This window comes from Salarias fasciatus, chromosome 17 (assembly GCF_902148845.1).
Source record: "Salarias fasciatus chromosome 17, fSalaFa1.1, whole genome shotgun sequence".
In the NCBI taxonomy this organism is placed as follows: Eukaryota; Metazoa; Chordata; class Actinopteri; order Blenniiformes; family Blenniidae; genus Salarias; species Salarias fasciatus.
In genome coordinates, this window is record NC_043761.1 from 3816181 (window position 1) to 3830549 (window position 14369).

General features: G+C 47.7%; 2 protein-coding genes across 2 annotated transcripts; both read left to right on the top strand.

Moving 5' to 3' along the window:
• The first annotated feature begins 4701 nt into the window (after positions 1–4701).
• On the top strand, positions 4702–9248 carry LOC115404517 (uncharacterized). The gene is made up of 10 exons (XM_030113875.1): positions 4702–4735; positions 6095–6186; positions 6267–6483; positions 6610–6754; positions 7011–7143; positions 7235–7355; positions 7497–7575; positions 7706–7805; positions 7883–7991; positions 8812–9248. Exons 1-10 carry the CDS (start codon positions 4720–4722, stop codon positions 8871–8873), a joined length of 1074 nt encoding a protein of 357 aa, XP_029969735.1. The 5' UTR covers positions 4702–4719; the 3' UTR covers positions 8874–9248.
• A 556-nt stretch (positions 9249–9804) lies between these two features.
• LOC115404518 (uncharacterized) lies at positions 9805–14344 on the top strand. Its single transcript, XM_030113876.1, has 12 exons — positions 9805–9932; positions 10050–10086; positions 10916–11039; positions 11310–11454; positions 11534–11651; positions 11738–11816; positions 12047–12167; positions 12265–12370; positions 12835–12901; positions 13265–13349; positions 13428–13542; positions 13615–14344. The coding sequence occupies exons 1-12, from the start codon at positions 9930–9932 to the stop codon at positions 13677–13679; spliced, it is 1065 nt and encodes a 354-aa protein (XP_029969736.1). The 5' UTR covers positions 9805–9929; the 3' UTR covers positions 13680–14344.
• Positions 14345–14369: the final 25 nt, after the last annotated feature.

Consider the following 14369-nt stretch of genomic DNA (forward strand, 5'->3'; position numbering starts at 1 on the left):
TGGGAAGAGGGTCGATCCTGGAGAGAGAAAGGTCGCTCAACACCAACACACCAGCTCAAAATAAGAGCTGATGAGGCAAACACTGTAACCCTGACACATCCTGGCAGCAGCTTGACCCTGGAGCAGCACCTCCCCTCTATAGACTATGTTTCATATCAGGAACAGGCCCTGATCGGTCTGTTACATATGTGGATCTGCAGGAACAGGCCCTGGTCTGAGCCGTCCTGCTCATTCTGCCTGCAGCCTGTTTATCTTTCAGACTCTACTACAACACTGTGGGTCCACACTGCAAAGCTCCAGGCTGCTTTAAGCCGCATTATCCCCGAGCAGGACAGGAGGGCTGGAAAGACAAAACACTGTCAGCTGACAGAAACACAGCTGGACCACTTCCTGAGGAACATTTCTCAATAAAATCTACAGTCATGCAATTTCATAAATCTAGAATTTAACATGTTTTCTTTGTACTTCTCATCTAAATTTTTATTCTCATTTCATTTTTAACTTTTGCAAATCATTACAAATCATTATTAATAGGAATTTGTTGGAACATTGCAAATAAAACTGTGAAATGGAGGAGATATGTAAACGTACACACATCTCATTAAATTATTTAATATACATCCATATAATAGGCTGGATCTGATTTTAGTTGATTCAACTTTAGTAGACAGTCAAATCTGGAATATATAACATCAGTTTGTTTCAGTCTGTAATTTCACCTCAGTCCCTGTGTATTAAATGTAATTACAGTGATTTACAGCACTTTTATTGAGTACATTTTTCTACAAACGACAGCATCTTTCAATACTTAATTCTAACATCTTGGTCTGCTTTTACTTTGAAATGTATTCGTCGTATTTCCGTTTCCAACCCATAAACACTTGACGTTTAGAGCTGCAAAATAACTCTATCCCGTCTAAAATGAGGTGAAAACACCGAATGAAGAACTCAACTTGACCAAACTAACGAGCGGTTTGAAAGCCCAGACATTTCCACAGTTTTCAGACGTGAATAAAAACGAAGGTTTAATCGACACTTTGCTGCTGAAAAAACACAAGCGAGCAACTCCGCGGCTCATCAGTGTGAGTGACAGCGGCTGCAGCCAATCAGGGGCCGCGGAGCGCACAGAGGCAGCCAATGGGAGGCCGTGGTGGGCGGTGCAGCTGCAGGACGAGGTTCAGCCGCGACAGTCCCACAACAACCCCAAAACCAGCAGAATCCTGCAGCAACAACCAAAAAACCAGTTTAATCCCACAACAACCACAAAAAATATGAATCATGGAACAACAACCCTAAAACCAGCAGAACTCTGCAATAAACACCCCAAACCAGCAGAATCCTGCAACAATAACATTTAACGAATATAAATAAACACACATAACATGATGATTACCTCGTCTTTTAAATTACTCTTACACTCATGTTTGTGATCACGGGTAACTTTGTGTTTGTGACGTGTTTTTTCGTCTCAAGTTTAAATTTCATTGAGTGTTTCTTCTCTTTTCACTCCAGCTGTGGTTGATTGTTCATCAGCGTGTCCTTCCACTGCTGTCTGGATATTTTTTTTATTATTATTTTCCAGGATCAGATTATCTTTGACGGGTAAGATCTGATCAGTTCCTCTCTCCACACATCTTCAGTTCTGTTTCATGTCATGAGGTGCTCAGAGTGTTTCTGCTGTTTCCATGGAAACGGACACAGCTTTCCAAAGTGAAACTTTTCTGGAACTAAAACACACAATCGATGTGATGTCACGATGACGCGTTGCCATGGAAACGAGGTCTGACAGGTGCTTCCAGGTGGTTTTCAGACGTTTCTTACTTTGGTCTGAAGAGGTTATCACTTTTATTTTGTAGGAGGCTACAGGAAGTGGGGCTGTGCGTCTGCGTGAGCGCCACAGTGTGTGTATGTGTGTGTGTATGTGTGTGTTGGGGGGGTAATGGGGGGTGGAGGCCTCGGTGAATACAAATAAGCACAAAGTTTCCAATAAGAAAAACCTCCTACCGTCCGTGCGCGGCTCCAAGCGCGTGCGTCGTGTGGCGCACACGCGCGCGAAATCCCAGAAACCGCCGCGCGCCGCTTCAGTAGTCAGAAAAAAAAAAAAGAAGGAAGCGGCGGAGTGCGGGACAGCCGTCATCCAGCCCCGCAGTAAACCCCGCAGATCCCGCTGACAGACGCGGCTCCGCGGCCAAACTTCCGGGAACCGGGCCGGTACCGGGCCGGAGGCTGGAGGTTTGGGGGGGGCTCACCTTCACGGACACTCCGCCGGAGCCGGTTCATCCCGGGCCGGAGAGCGGAGAGCGTCCATGGTCCCACCAGGAAGTCCCGCACTTCTTCTCCAATGAGGAGCCGCAGCGCAGCGCAGCGCGAGCAGCGCGAGCACAGCAGGTAAAGCGCCGCCCGCCGGGCTGAGCGCACCTGCAGCCGGTCTGCAGCTCCTCCTCCGGGAGGGGGGGCCGGACCGGAACACTGCTCCTTCGGGAGGGGGGCAGGACCGGGACGCTGCTGCTGCTCCGGGGGTGGGTCCTCCAAGGACCGTAACCAGGACCAGAACCCTCCTCCTCCTCTCAGAGCCGGAACCAGAACCAGAACTCTCCTCCGGACAGATTGTAGGCATCAGTCTGAATCTCTGTGCTGAACTTCGTTCTTCCTTCTAGAGCTGATTTTGTCTCAGACAGACCAGACAGAAAAAAACCATCATCATCAATGATCAATTATCTGAGATGATTTAAGCTGTAAAAAAAGTCCCTTAATGTCATTTAATAAAATCTGCTTATAACAAATAAAGTGATTCTTTCTTTATTCCAAATCAAATATCTTGAAGTTGTATCTCTGAACTGAAGCCCAAGAGACTTTATAAATAAAGTTTAATCAAAATAAAACCCTCAGTGTCTTTGACCTGGCTTTATTTCTGTTTTCTAATTTCAGCTGTGAGTTGGTTGGATGTGCAGAGAGACGACTGGAGGAGAACGTTTGAGTCTGAACTTCCCTCAGAACGTCAGAGGAAATCAATCGATTGCAGTGAGAATCAAATCAGGGACAGATGAAAGAGCCTAGATTTGAAAACAGGAAGTCGTGGAGCTGTGGAACAGTGGTCAGCAACATCAGCTCACTGCCTCGGCTCCCGGTCCAAGTCAGCCAGCTTCTTTTTCCTGTGGAGACTGCATGTTTTCCCTGTGCATGTTTGAGCTTTCTTCAGGTGATCCAGCATGGAGACTCCACATCAGGAGGCTTATTCGTGTCCAGGATGGAGCAACCAGCCAAACGCTGATTAAACTGTTCAGTAATGAAGGTGGAGGCTGCATGTTCTGTCTTCTCTGGTTCCTGAAGGTTTTCCAACAGTTCAGACTTTCTGCCCAGAATTTGCATATTCTTCATGAGAGTGTCCGGGTGAGGGTAGTCCTGGTTCCAGTTCCAAGCAGCCAGCTAACCGGTCTTTCCCTTGTGGAGTTTGCATGTTTTTTTCTGCAGGTTCATGGTTCCAGCCATGGAGAGAGGGTTCAGGGTGACGGTGGCTGTGAGAGCCACTCCCACACCTTCCATTCACATTCTGACTCCTCCACCTCCCTCTGAAGGCCAGCAGCTCCAGCGTTTAGAAACATTCCTCTCCTGCTGGCTTCACAGACCAGGAGTGAACAGTTTACCACTGCTGCTCACACAAAGCTGCAGACTCTAGAAGAAATGCAGCAGATACCTGCTGCTGCTCGTTGATCAGTCAGTCTGTCTGTTAATTCAGTTTGTTCACAAGTCATTAGTCAGGAGAAACTTATTCAGATTATAACTCTAATGTATACATTTATGATTCAAAACTTATTTTCTTTATGGTGTGTGTGTGTGTGTGTGTGTGTGTGTGTGTGTGTGTGTGTGTGTGTGTGTGTGTGTGTGTGTGTGGTTACAGTGACTCCTGGTGGTGAGAGAGGGAAAGTGGAAATGTTTGGTTCTTCTGTCTCTGCTGTCTTTATGTCTTCCAGCAGCTGCAGACGACTCAGGTCAAAGGTCACAGTTCCATCTCGTCACATTCACTGCTGCTCAGCTTGAATGATATCAACCATCCATTCATCCATCTTCTACTTCTTTTCCGGGACCGGGTCACAGGGGCAGCAGTCCAGAGAGGCCCAGACTTCCTGTCCCCAGACTCTTCCTCCAGCTCTTCCGGGAGGATCCCGAGGCGTTCCCAGGCCAGCCGAGAGACACAGTCTCTCCAGTGTGTCCTGAGTCTTCCCCAAGGCATCCACCCAGTGGGACATGCCAAGAATTTCAGTCGCTTTTATCCAGGATCTTGTCCTTTCGGTCTTGACCCCAGAGCTCATGACCATAGGTGAGGGCCAGGCCGTAGATTGACCGGTAAATCGAGAGCTTCTCCTTTCACCACCCTCTTCACCACAACTTACCGATACAACGACCGTATCCCTGCAGCCGCTGCACCGATCCGCCTGTCAGTCTCTCCTCCATCCGTCCCCCACTGTGAACAAAACGCCAAGATGCTTAAACTCCTCCACTTGGGAAAAAGTCTCTCTGTCAACGTGGAGCGGGCAGGCTGCCACGGTCATCAACCATACAAATCTGAAATCTGGATCTATTTTGATAATAATTACCCCAGTAGTGGAGGCTATTTACCACAGTGGTGGTTATTTACGCCTGTGGCTGAGGTCATTAGTGGGCGGGGCCTGTCTTGATAAATTACAGTGAGTGAAAGTGAAAGTGTTCTTAAGTTCCAGAATGGCTTCAGCCTTTGGTGAGTGGTCTGCGCTTCTCTTCTCTTTTCTTTCTTCCTCTCTTCACTTCCCTGTTCTCTATCGTCTGCTAAGATTTAATCAAATCAGTGTTCTTTTCTCTTTGAGCTCCAGATTTTTCTCTCTATTTCGTTTTTTTTTTCTCTTGACGGTGACTTTCTCCTCCCCTCACTAAAGTCTCCACTCTTTATTTAAACTCTCAAGACTGGAGATCAACCGGCTGAAAGGCTCCAAAGTGACTTTGTCCGGATGAAAATGTCAGACTTCAAGTTTCATATCTTTTCCTGTCTGATACTTTCACTTTCACGGTTTCCCTGCAGCGTCATGTTCAGTCACAAGTTCAAACTAAAATCTCCTAAATAACATTAACACTAATAAACTATCCATTTTAAAGGTTTTAAAGTGTGTTTGTGTGTGAAAAGAAGACTTTTGTCCAGTTTGAAGTGTTTTTCGTGTTTGTCAGTACCTGAAAGAACCAGCAGGGGGCTTTAAAAATAACACCTGTCTTTGGTTTCCTTCTATTTACAGAACAGAAAATGACTTTAGAGCCTCTTTACTTTCTCTCAGATTCAATTGTTTAGATTTGTTGAATAATTTTATGTGATGTTTATGCTACAGAAAGGCAAAGTGGGACGTTTAGCAGATTAACAGTTGATTTAAATTCGCTCCAGTTTAATATGTAGAGATCAGGAACTAAATGAACTTCTGTACATCATGTCCTGATAGTCATGACTCTAATCTGCAGGTGTGCGTTGACTCATGTATAGTGTGTGTATGTGTGTGATTTTATCAGCAGAACTGATAAAGTCTCACTTCTTATCAGGTTTCACTCTCTGTCATTACAGCAAGTTGGCACTTAGGTTCGTCTGTTCTCCACTGTTCTAATACTTTATACTTTGTTTTATTACACACTCTACTCCACTTGCCCAGTATTCTAATATACTTGATTATTTTGTACTGTGTTGTATTCTACTTTATTCTTTTTCTTACCCAGTATTCTAATATATTCTTTCTTCTTTAATACTTCCTGTTCTACTCAGTTATGTTTTACTTCATTCTATGACTCAGTATTCTCTATTCTGCTCTACTTTACAGTTTCCTGTTCTATTCTATTCTTCTGTTCTATTTTTTTAAGCCTCTGGTCAGAAATCAACCTGTGGAGGCTGGAAAGTAACTGATTACAAATCACCGTTTGATTATCGGTCTGAAGGAAGAGTTCAAAACTGACTCCATCAGTCGCCTGACTGGAGGTGTGACGTTAAAGGTGGAGGCTGGAGGAGGAGGAGGAGGAGGAGGAGGAGGAGGTGGCGGGGCTCGTCCAGCTGAATCAGGGCTCTGAGCTGTTTGACGTTCGTCCTCAGACACAGACGAGGGCAGCTCGTCCTCCGAGGACAGCGACGTCGTCCGGTTTGAGGAGAGCGACGAGTCGCCGGAGTCCGATGGCTTCCCTCAGGTGAGGTTCCTCCCAGATCAGAAGGACGGCGTTGCAGCAGCGGGGGGGATTCTGCTCTCAGCTGTTCTCTCCTCTTTCAGCCTTCTGCCAGACAGCCCTGCAAGTTTTACAACGATGGCGGCTGCAGGGATGGAAGCCACTGCAGATACCTGCATGTCTGCAAGTTCCACCTGCAGGGGAGGTGTCGCTACGGCAACGCCTGCAAGCTGAGCCACTCTGTGGGTGGAGGAGGGAGAGGAGGAAGAGGAGGAGGAGGAGGAGGAGAAGGAAGAGTAGGAGGAGGAGGTGGAGGAAGAGGTATGAGGACACTGAGACCATTTCTGACCTTGATTTAAGAGTTGGATTTGTCGTCATTGTGATGATGATGATGATGATGATGATGATGATGATGATGATGATGAAGGTGAGCTGTGGTCCCTGCAGCCCCCCTGCTGACGGACGGCCGACCTTTCCAGTGGCAGCTGAAATCCCGAGACGGCTGGAAGGACATTGAAAACGATCACGTGATCGAGGCTCAGTACTCGCTGCCTCACAGCAAGAGCATCAAGATCTACAACACGGCGTACGGGTGAGAGCGCACGGAACACACACACACACACACACACACACACACACACACACATACACACACACACACACACACACAGTATATAAAATAAACCCAGTTAAAGATAATAAAAGAACATTGAATAGAAATCAATACACAAGATGGAGCAATGGATAAAGAATAAATGCAACATGTTAGACGATATCACTGACATCAGTATAATGTGTGTGTGTGTGTGTGTGTGTGTGTGTGTGTGTGTGTGTGTGTGTGTGTGCAGGGCTGTGAGCATCGACTTTTCCCAGGTGAGAGTGATCGGGAAGAACCTGCAGGTCCGCCGTCTGGACGACGGGAGCAGCACCTGGTCCTGGTTCTGCATCCTGCGGAAGAAGTGGATCAAATATGGCGAGAAGGTACCGACAGGGTGCGATGTCGCCCGGGCTCCTGCTTCTGATTCTCCTTCTGTTCCTCCCCGAGCGTTGACCGACTCCGGTGTTTCTGCAGGACGCTAAGGGCCAGGGCAGCCCGGTCAGCAGCTTGGACATCGAGAGGAAGTACCAGAGCGACCCGACCGGATCGTTCTCCTTCAGCGTCGGAGGGAGCAGGGTGGAGATCAGGTTCAGAGGTGAGAGATTCTGCTCCCTGGCACGTTCTGAAGCATGAAACAGCTCCTGTTTGGAGAGTTTGGGTTTTTCTCCATGCCTTAGCTTTCCCATCGTCTGGCCAGCTTTCATGACATTTAATCTTCCTCACTGACTTTTCTCAGAGATGGTTCAGATGGGTCAGAGTCGGAAGAGGAGGGTCACCCGGCGGCCGCAGTTCCGATACAAGCAGACCGGAGGAGGGTGAGTTCAAGAGATCAGACCACAGCATCTGAGCAGCAGGGAGAACCAACCGAGAGCGTCATCTTCACTCACTTCCATTTCCAGTTGAAGGTTAAAGAGGAAACCTGACTAAACCTTCTGTTCTCCTCAGGAACGCTCCGGCGATGCCGGCCATCGCCAACCTGTCTCTGGGCTCCAAACCTCAGTGGCAGTTCAAGGGCGACAGCGGATGGCATGTCTTCAGAGACAGGGTACGTCACCGGACCCGGTTCTGTCGCACGCGGAGCGGCAGGTTCATTCCACCGCTCACGGTATTCTGTTCCCACAGCCCGGCTGCTCCATCACCACCACCGACATCGAGGCCCGCTTCGAGCAGAACCCCAGAGGCAGCCTGACCTTCACCGTCAACGGTCAAAACTACAAGCTGGACTTCGGAGGTAGAACCACACCTGCTTCAGTCAGTCCACTGTGTTCTTTAAATCAGTGTTGGCTCTGGTGAATCGGCTTAACGAACGAGGAACGCTTCCACACTTGAAAGTAGCGGATTAGAGATGAGAGTAAATGCTCCAGATGATTTTAACCGACGTCAGATTCAAATTAAAAATGGTTCATTAGTTTGTAAAGAACTGTTGAGTTTCCATCTGAAAACCTCAAGACAAGAGAACTCTGGAAACCAGTTCATAATACCAGTTAGTAATAGTGAAGGAACTGATACTAGTTAGTAATAGTAGTTAATAAGACGAGTTAAGTAACTTTGGAGACTAGTAACTAATACCAGTTAGTGATTCTAGTTAGTAATGTAAAGTAACTCTGGAGACTAGTTAGTAAGACTAGCTTGTGATACTAGTTATTAATAGCTAAGTAACTCTGGAGACAAGCTAGTAATACCAGTTAGTAATAGTCGAGTAACTCTGGGGACTAGTTAGTAGTGCTAGTTTGTAGGACTAGTTATTAACAGTTAACTAACTTTGGAGAAGCCCGTCAGACACATGGACGGATTGATCTGTTTTCAGTTTGATGTAAGAAGAGAAAATAGAAATTATAAAATAGTAAAAATATGTTGAATGGTTAAAAAAAAGGATTTAAAATGATTAAAATTAAGTTGCAGTGATTAAAACTCAGACACTCAGGCATTAAAACTGTTAAACTAGTTGGTGCGGGTAAGAAACGGCTAAAAAAGCTGAAACTATTAGATTGTTGGATCTCAGCTGTGATCAGGAATGAAAAGGCTTTAAAAGCTGTGTGTTGTTTCTGCAGCCATGAGCCAGACCAACCTGAAGACTCAACACAGGCGCGCCATCAGAAGAGTGATGGTCTGACCTGCCCGGACCTCAGACACACACACACACACGTACACACACATGCATGTTCAGCAGTATTTAACGGTATTTGAAGCTGTATACGAAGGTGTTTACTGCCATCCGCTCGTCTCAGGAAGTCAACCCTCTCCGTTAGTTTACACATCGGGAAGAAACGCTGCTGGTCTGGAGAACGCCATGTCTTCCACTCGGGGCCTTTTTAATCTCAGTGATGAACCAGATTCATTTAATGTGATTTTTTTGTGTTTTGCAAACTACATTTCTCTGCATGCTGCTTCTGCTCATGTATTATTCTGCTTTGTTGGTTATTCTGCTTGATTTTTACGTGCCAAAGACAATCATTGATCTAATTCAAATATCAATAAAAGATCTAAAATCAAACGTCGTGCCTTGTACTATGTGTGTTTTTTTTTTTTTTTTTAAAGAAATAAAACATTAATATTCTGAAAAGCGGATCACTGACTGGAGCAGCAGATCAATAAAGTGTGATTTTACAGAAGCAAAGTCCACCTGTCTGTCAAAACTTGCTTCAGCAGCCAGAAACACACTCAGGGTTAAAGGTCTGGCCTGGTCAGCGGTGGGATTCGAACCGTCACCTCAAGAGACTGTCAACATGAAGCGGGGTGAAGGAGCTCGGTTCTCTCTGGACACATAAGCTCGTCAATACCTGGAAAAAAAGACATTTAATATTTATTATAAGTTATTTCTCAAATTAATGCAGGAACATTAATTTGTGACTTTTTAACTACAATAATTAGTTTGGAAATAAAAACATTTTCTTTGTTCCTTCAGTTTTTCACTTCAACTGTTTTTCTGGGGATTAAAAAAAGTTGATACCCTTTTTGAATTTATTGATCCGTCTTCTTTCCCTCCCCCAGCTGCAGAATGAAAGTGAAAGTTAAAGTTGCCCCCTCCCTCTCTCTCGGTTTTTTTTTCTCTAGAAATGAACTTTCTCAGACGACAGAACACTCGGAGGAGTAAATCTCAGGTAGTAATCCCCGTCAAATCAGAATAATCGGACTGTCAGTCGCTAATTTAATCTGATTAAAGAGCAAAATGGTGAGTACGACTTCAATCTGAGACCCTGAAGACGAGTTGAACATTCCGTTCTCTTTACGCCCTCCTCTTGTTTTTCGTGTTTTCTTCACTTCCTCTTGTTGTTTCTCTTGTTTTCAGGCTTACGAAGAGATTAACGAATGTCTCAGCTCCGGAGGTAAATGGGAATTACTCGCTTTAAAAACAGCATTAAAACACTTCCACGGGCTCATTTACATACTGTCACTCCCAGTTTATGTAACTTCATCATTTAACTCTGTAAAGTGGCTTAAATACATGAATTTTAATCTCAAGGTGATGGAAAAAAACTAAAGAATTATCATGTGATGTAGTGAATCAGCGACAGGCCGGTAGGAATGAAAGTCCAGCCTCTGCTGGTCAAAGTGGAGAGAAGCTGGAGTTCTGGGGAAATTCCAGCAGGGGGGTGGAATTCCAAAAGAACCCGAGCCATTAGAACTCACTGAAAAATGCTGATTTTTCAGAGTGTAAATAACCAAATGAATCCTGGTTTCAGACCGGCAGGGCGTCCTGCTGGGCGTCCCGATGGGCGTCCAGCTGGGCGTCCCGATGGGCGTCCCGATGGGCGTCCCGATGGGCGTCCTGCTGGGCGTCCCGATGGGCGTCCTGCTGGGCGTCCTGCTGGACGTCCCGATGGGCGTCCTGCTGGGCGTCCTGCTGGACGTCCCGATGGGCGTCCTGCTGGGCGTCCCGCTGGGCGTCCTGCTGGGTGCCCCGATGGGCGTCCTGCTGCGCGTCCCGATGGGCGTCCTGCTGGGCGTCCTGCTGGGCGTCCCGATGGGCGTCCCGCTGGGCGTCCCGCTGGGCGTCCCGCTGGGCGTCCTGCTGGGTGCCCCGATGGGCGTCCTGCTGCGCGTCCCGATGGGCGTCCTGCTGGGCGTCCCGATGGGCGTCCGATGGGCGTCCTGCTGGGCGTCCCGATGGGCGTCCTGCTGCGCGTCCTGACGCGTCTTTATTTTCTCCCTCAGGGAAGCATTACGAGTGGCAGCTGAACGTTGGAGGTCGGTGGCAGAAAATCGAAAACGATCATGTGATCGAAGTGCACTACTGTCACGCTGGAGCTAAAGGAATCATGATCATCAGCACAGCGGGGTGAGAGAGGCTCAGGACCGACCACCTGAACCAGGACTGACTACCTGAACCAGGACCGACTACCTGAACCAGGACCGACTACCTGAACCAGACCCGACTACCTTTAGATTTCTGACACTAGAACACATCTTACTGTTCTGTCAGAGCGACATGGAACCCAGACCATTTATTAGAACGTGAAATAAAGACTTTCAGAAGTTTTCAAGATTAATATAGTTTTCACAGGCCTTCAGTGTGGTTCTGTTTGACGTGTCGGTTCTCGTTCCACAGGAAACTGTTCATTAACTTCGACACGCTGCGGACCGATAATCCGTCCATCAGAGTCCAGCGGCTGAGCTTCCTCCCGGCGGACCAGCCGGAGGTCCACAGCTGGTTCTACCGAGGAGACCGTCTGTGGACCGAGTACGGATCCCAGGTGAGAAGGTCCGTCCCAACCCTCCGGTTTGGGTCAGAATGTTCTGAACGTTCTAAACGTTCCCCTGTCTGGTCTCCAGGGATCCAACTCGTCCTCGTCCATCAGCAGCGGTGAAATCGAGCGTCACTTCAGTCTGAACCCTGCAGGGACCCTCCAGTTCTCCGTGGGAACCGCCAACTACAGCCTGGACTTCTCCAGTACGTCAACTGACTCTCAGGGAAGTTCTGAAAGCTTCAGAAGGTTTTCCTGTTCTGCTGAGACCCGGTCTGTCATGTCTCTACAGCCATGACGCAAACCAACCAGAACACCAGCATGAGGAGGAAAGTCCGCCGGCGCCCCAAATACACGGCCCAAAGTGGGGGGTAGGACTGCTTCTGGTTCTGTTTCTGGGTCTTGTCTGGGTGTGGGCTGGTTCTGAGTTTCGGTCCAATCCGGGTCTGGTCTGGGTCTGATCTGTGTCTGCTTCTGGCTCTGGTCCGATGAGGTTTGGTTGTGGTTCTGGGTGTGGTCTGTTTAGGTTCAGTTCTCTTTGAGCCCTTTCAGACTGTTCCAGCTCTCTGACAGCAGACTCAGCTGATTTCATGTTTTGCAGCCTTTCTGCAGCCATGACCCCACCAGCGACCCCACCCCAACCCCCACCTCTGCCGTCCTGGCTCGAAGTTACCTGGGAGTTTCTGGGCGATAGAAGTGTTTGGACAGAATATCAGTCAGACGTGAGTCGGTCATTAAATGCAAACATTTCAAATCTTTGATTTGGGTTTTGCATCGACGGACGACAGAAAGGAAAACGCTCCGCTCTGCTCCCTCCAGGTCTGCTCGTACGGCAGCGCTGACATTGAGAGAGCGTACCAGTCGGACTCCCAGGGTCAACTGAAGTTCACTGCCGGGAAGTACTCGTACACGCTGGATTTCTCAGGTGAGGCGCTCCGTCAGGCTGTTAGTTGGCCCATTTGGCCGTTGGCTGGGCCATCAGGCCGCTCGGACCATTCAGCCGCTCGTTGGACCGTCGGGTTGCTTGTTGGACCATTCAGCCGCTCGTTGGACCGTCGGGTTGCTTGTTGGACCATTCAGCCGCTCGTTGGACTGTCGGGTTGCTTGTTGGACCATTCAGCCGCTCGTTGGACCGTCGGGTTGCTTGTTGGACCATTCAGCCGCTTGTTGGACCGTCGGGTTGCTTGTTGGACCATTCAGCCGCTCGTTGGACCGTCGGGTTGCTTGTTGGACCATTCAGCTGCTGGTTGGACCGTCGGGTTGCTTGTTGGACCATTCAGCTGCTGGTTGGACCGTCAGGTCACTCGCTGGAACATTCAGCTGCTGGTTGGGCAGCTCGCTGTGCCGTGAAATGATTTCACTTACAGAGAATCCTTTGCTTTACTGCAGGTATGTTTCAAATCAATGATTCCTTGAAGACCAAGAGGAAGGTGAGGAGGACTCAACACACCAGCAGGTGAGAAAGAAGACAGTATTCATTTATTTATACAAGAAACCAGAAGAATATTGATCCTCTTAAAATTCATTTTGATACAATGTTAAAAAAAGACAAAAAAAACCTGATGAATAAATGAGCTTCAGTGATTACACATGATGAAACAGGAAATGCTCTTTTCCATGACGGCAGAGCTACCGTTCCTTCATTTTACATTAAGTTTTGGACTTTGAAGCAGTGGTAGAAACCTGTTTCCATGACGCGTTCACTGACCACTGTGAGCTGCCTTTTTACAGGATCGTTCATGACATTTTTCAGTCTGATCTCACTTCCAGTAGGTTCTACGTTCCGTTTAAATGATTGTCAATGTGTTTGACTCCTCAGTCCGGCAGCGGTGGCGGCGGCGGCGGTGGTGCCCCCGCGGTGGCAGTTCCAGGATGTAGACGGACAGTGGATGGACTATGTGAAAGTGAGAGCTGTGTGTTTTCGTGTCGACAGAATGAGGTGAAACCCACCTGTTGCTGACGTTCTTCCCGGTTCCTCTCAGGGGAACGGCGGCTGCAGCATCTCCAGCCAGGACGTGGAGCTGCGGTACCAACAGGACCCGTCGGGTTCGCTGGACTTCAGCACCGCGATGTTCAGATACCGGCTGGACTTCACAGGTCAGCAGCTCGACGCGGCGCTCGCCACATTTCACGTGCGCGCAGCCGCTCACCACCTCACCTGTTTTCCAGACATGACGCAGACGAACGTCTCCACAAACACCTCCAGAGACGTCCGCCGCCTGCTCCAGCAGTGATCTGGCTCCGGGGTCAGAGGTCACGGCCTCACTTCCTGCTCCACGCCCATCCCACGTCGGTCAGGGAGGAAAGCAGCTGCTCCACAGAAAGGAAAGGTCTCTTCTGTGTGGAAACATCTGACACTAAACTGGTTCAGGCTGAACTTAGTGCAGAAAACTGTTTTAATGTTTACAATTAACTTCAAGGAAAACAGCCAATGGCTTTTAAATACGTTTGATTCAAATTCTCAATAAGAAACGATTAATAATGTTTTGTGTAGAAAATGAAAACATGTCCTCACAGTAATTTTGCTTTCTTTTTTAAAATATTTCCGAACTAAACACTATCTTCTGGTTAATTTATGAACTGGGCACTTGTCGTTTACTAGGTGTTTTTTTTTTAAGGTTTCCGGGTTAAATTCAGGTGAAGGGAGAAAAACTAAAGTCACTTCTCTGTGGATTTAATGTTTCCGTGTCGCTGCTATTTTTTTTTTCCCCGTCAGATTTCTTGTACTTGGAAAAACTGTTATTTGAAGATCTGTGAAGTTCTTGTGTTTTGCTTCATTAACCGAGTTTGAAAAATGTGAAAAACCTGCAGAAGGGCTGAAATACCTCAGAAATCACTGTGCCACGGTGTGATTTATCTGAAATAAAGGTGCTGAAAAACCACCAGCTGTGAGGTTTAACTCTCTCCTCACTCCGCCTCTTCCA

Excerpts from the sequence above, each read along its gene's own strand:
- LOC115404517 (XM_030113875.1), top strand. Across the intron at positions 6,187-6,266 it reads AGTCCGATGGCTTCCCTCAG|CCTTCTGCCAGACAGCCCTG; the intron begins GTGAGGTTCCTC and ends CTCCTCTTTCAG. Across the intron at positions 7,356-7,496 it reads GGTGGAGATCAGGTTCAGAG|AGATGGTTCAGATGGGTCAG; the intron begins GTGAGAGATTCT and ends GACTTTTCTCAG.
- LOC115404518 (XM_030113876.1), top strand. Across the intron at positions 10,087-10,915 it reads CGAATGTCTCAGCTCCGGAG|GGAAGCATTACGAGTGGCAG; the intron begins GTAAATGGGAAT and ends TTTCTCCCTCAG. Across the intron at positions 13,350-13,427 it reads AGTGGATGGACTATGTGAAA|GGGAACGGCGGCTGCAGCAT; the intron begins GTGAGAGCTGTG and ends GGTTCCTCTCAG.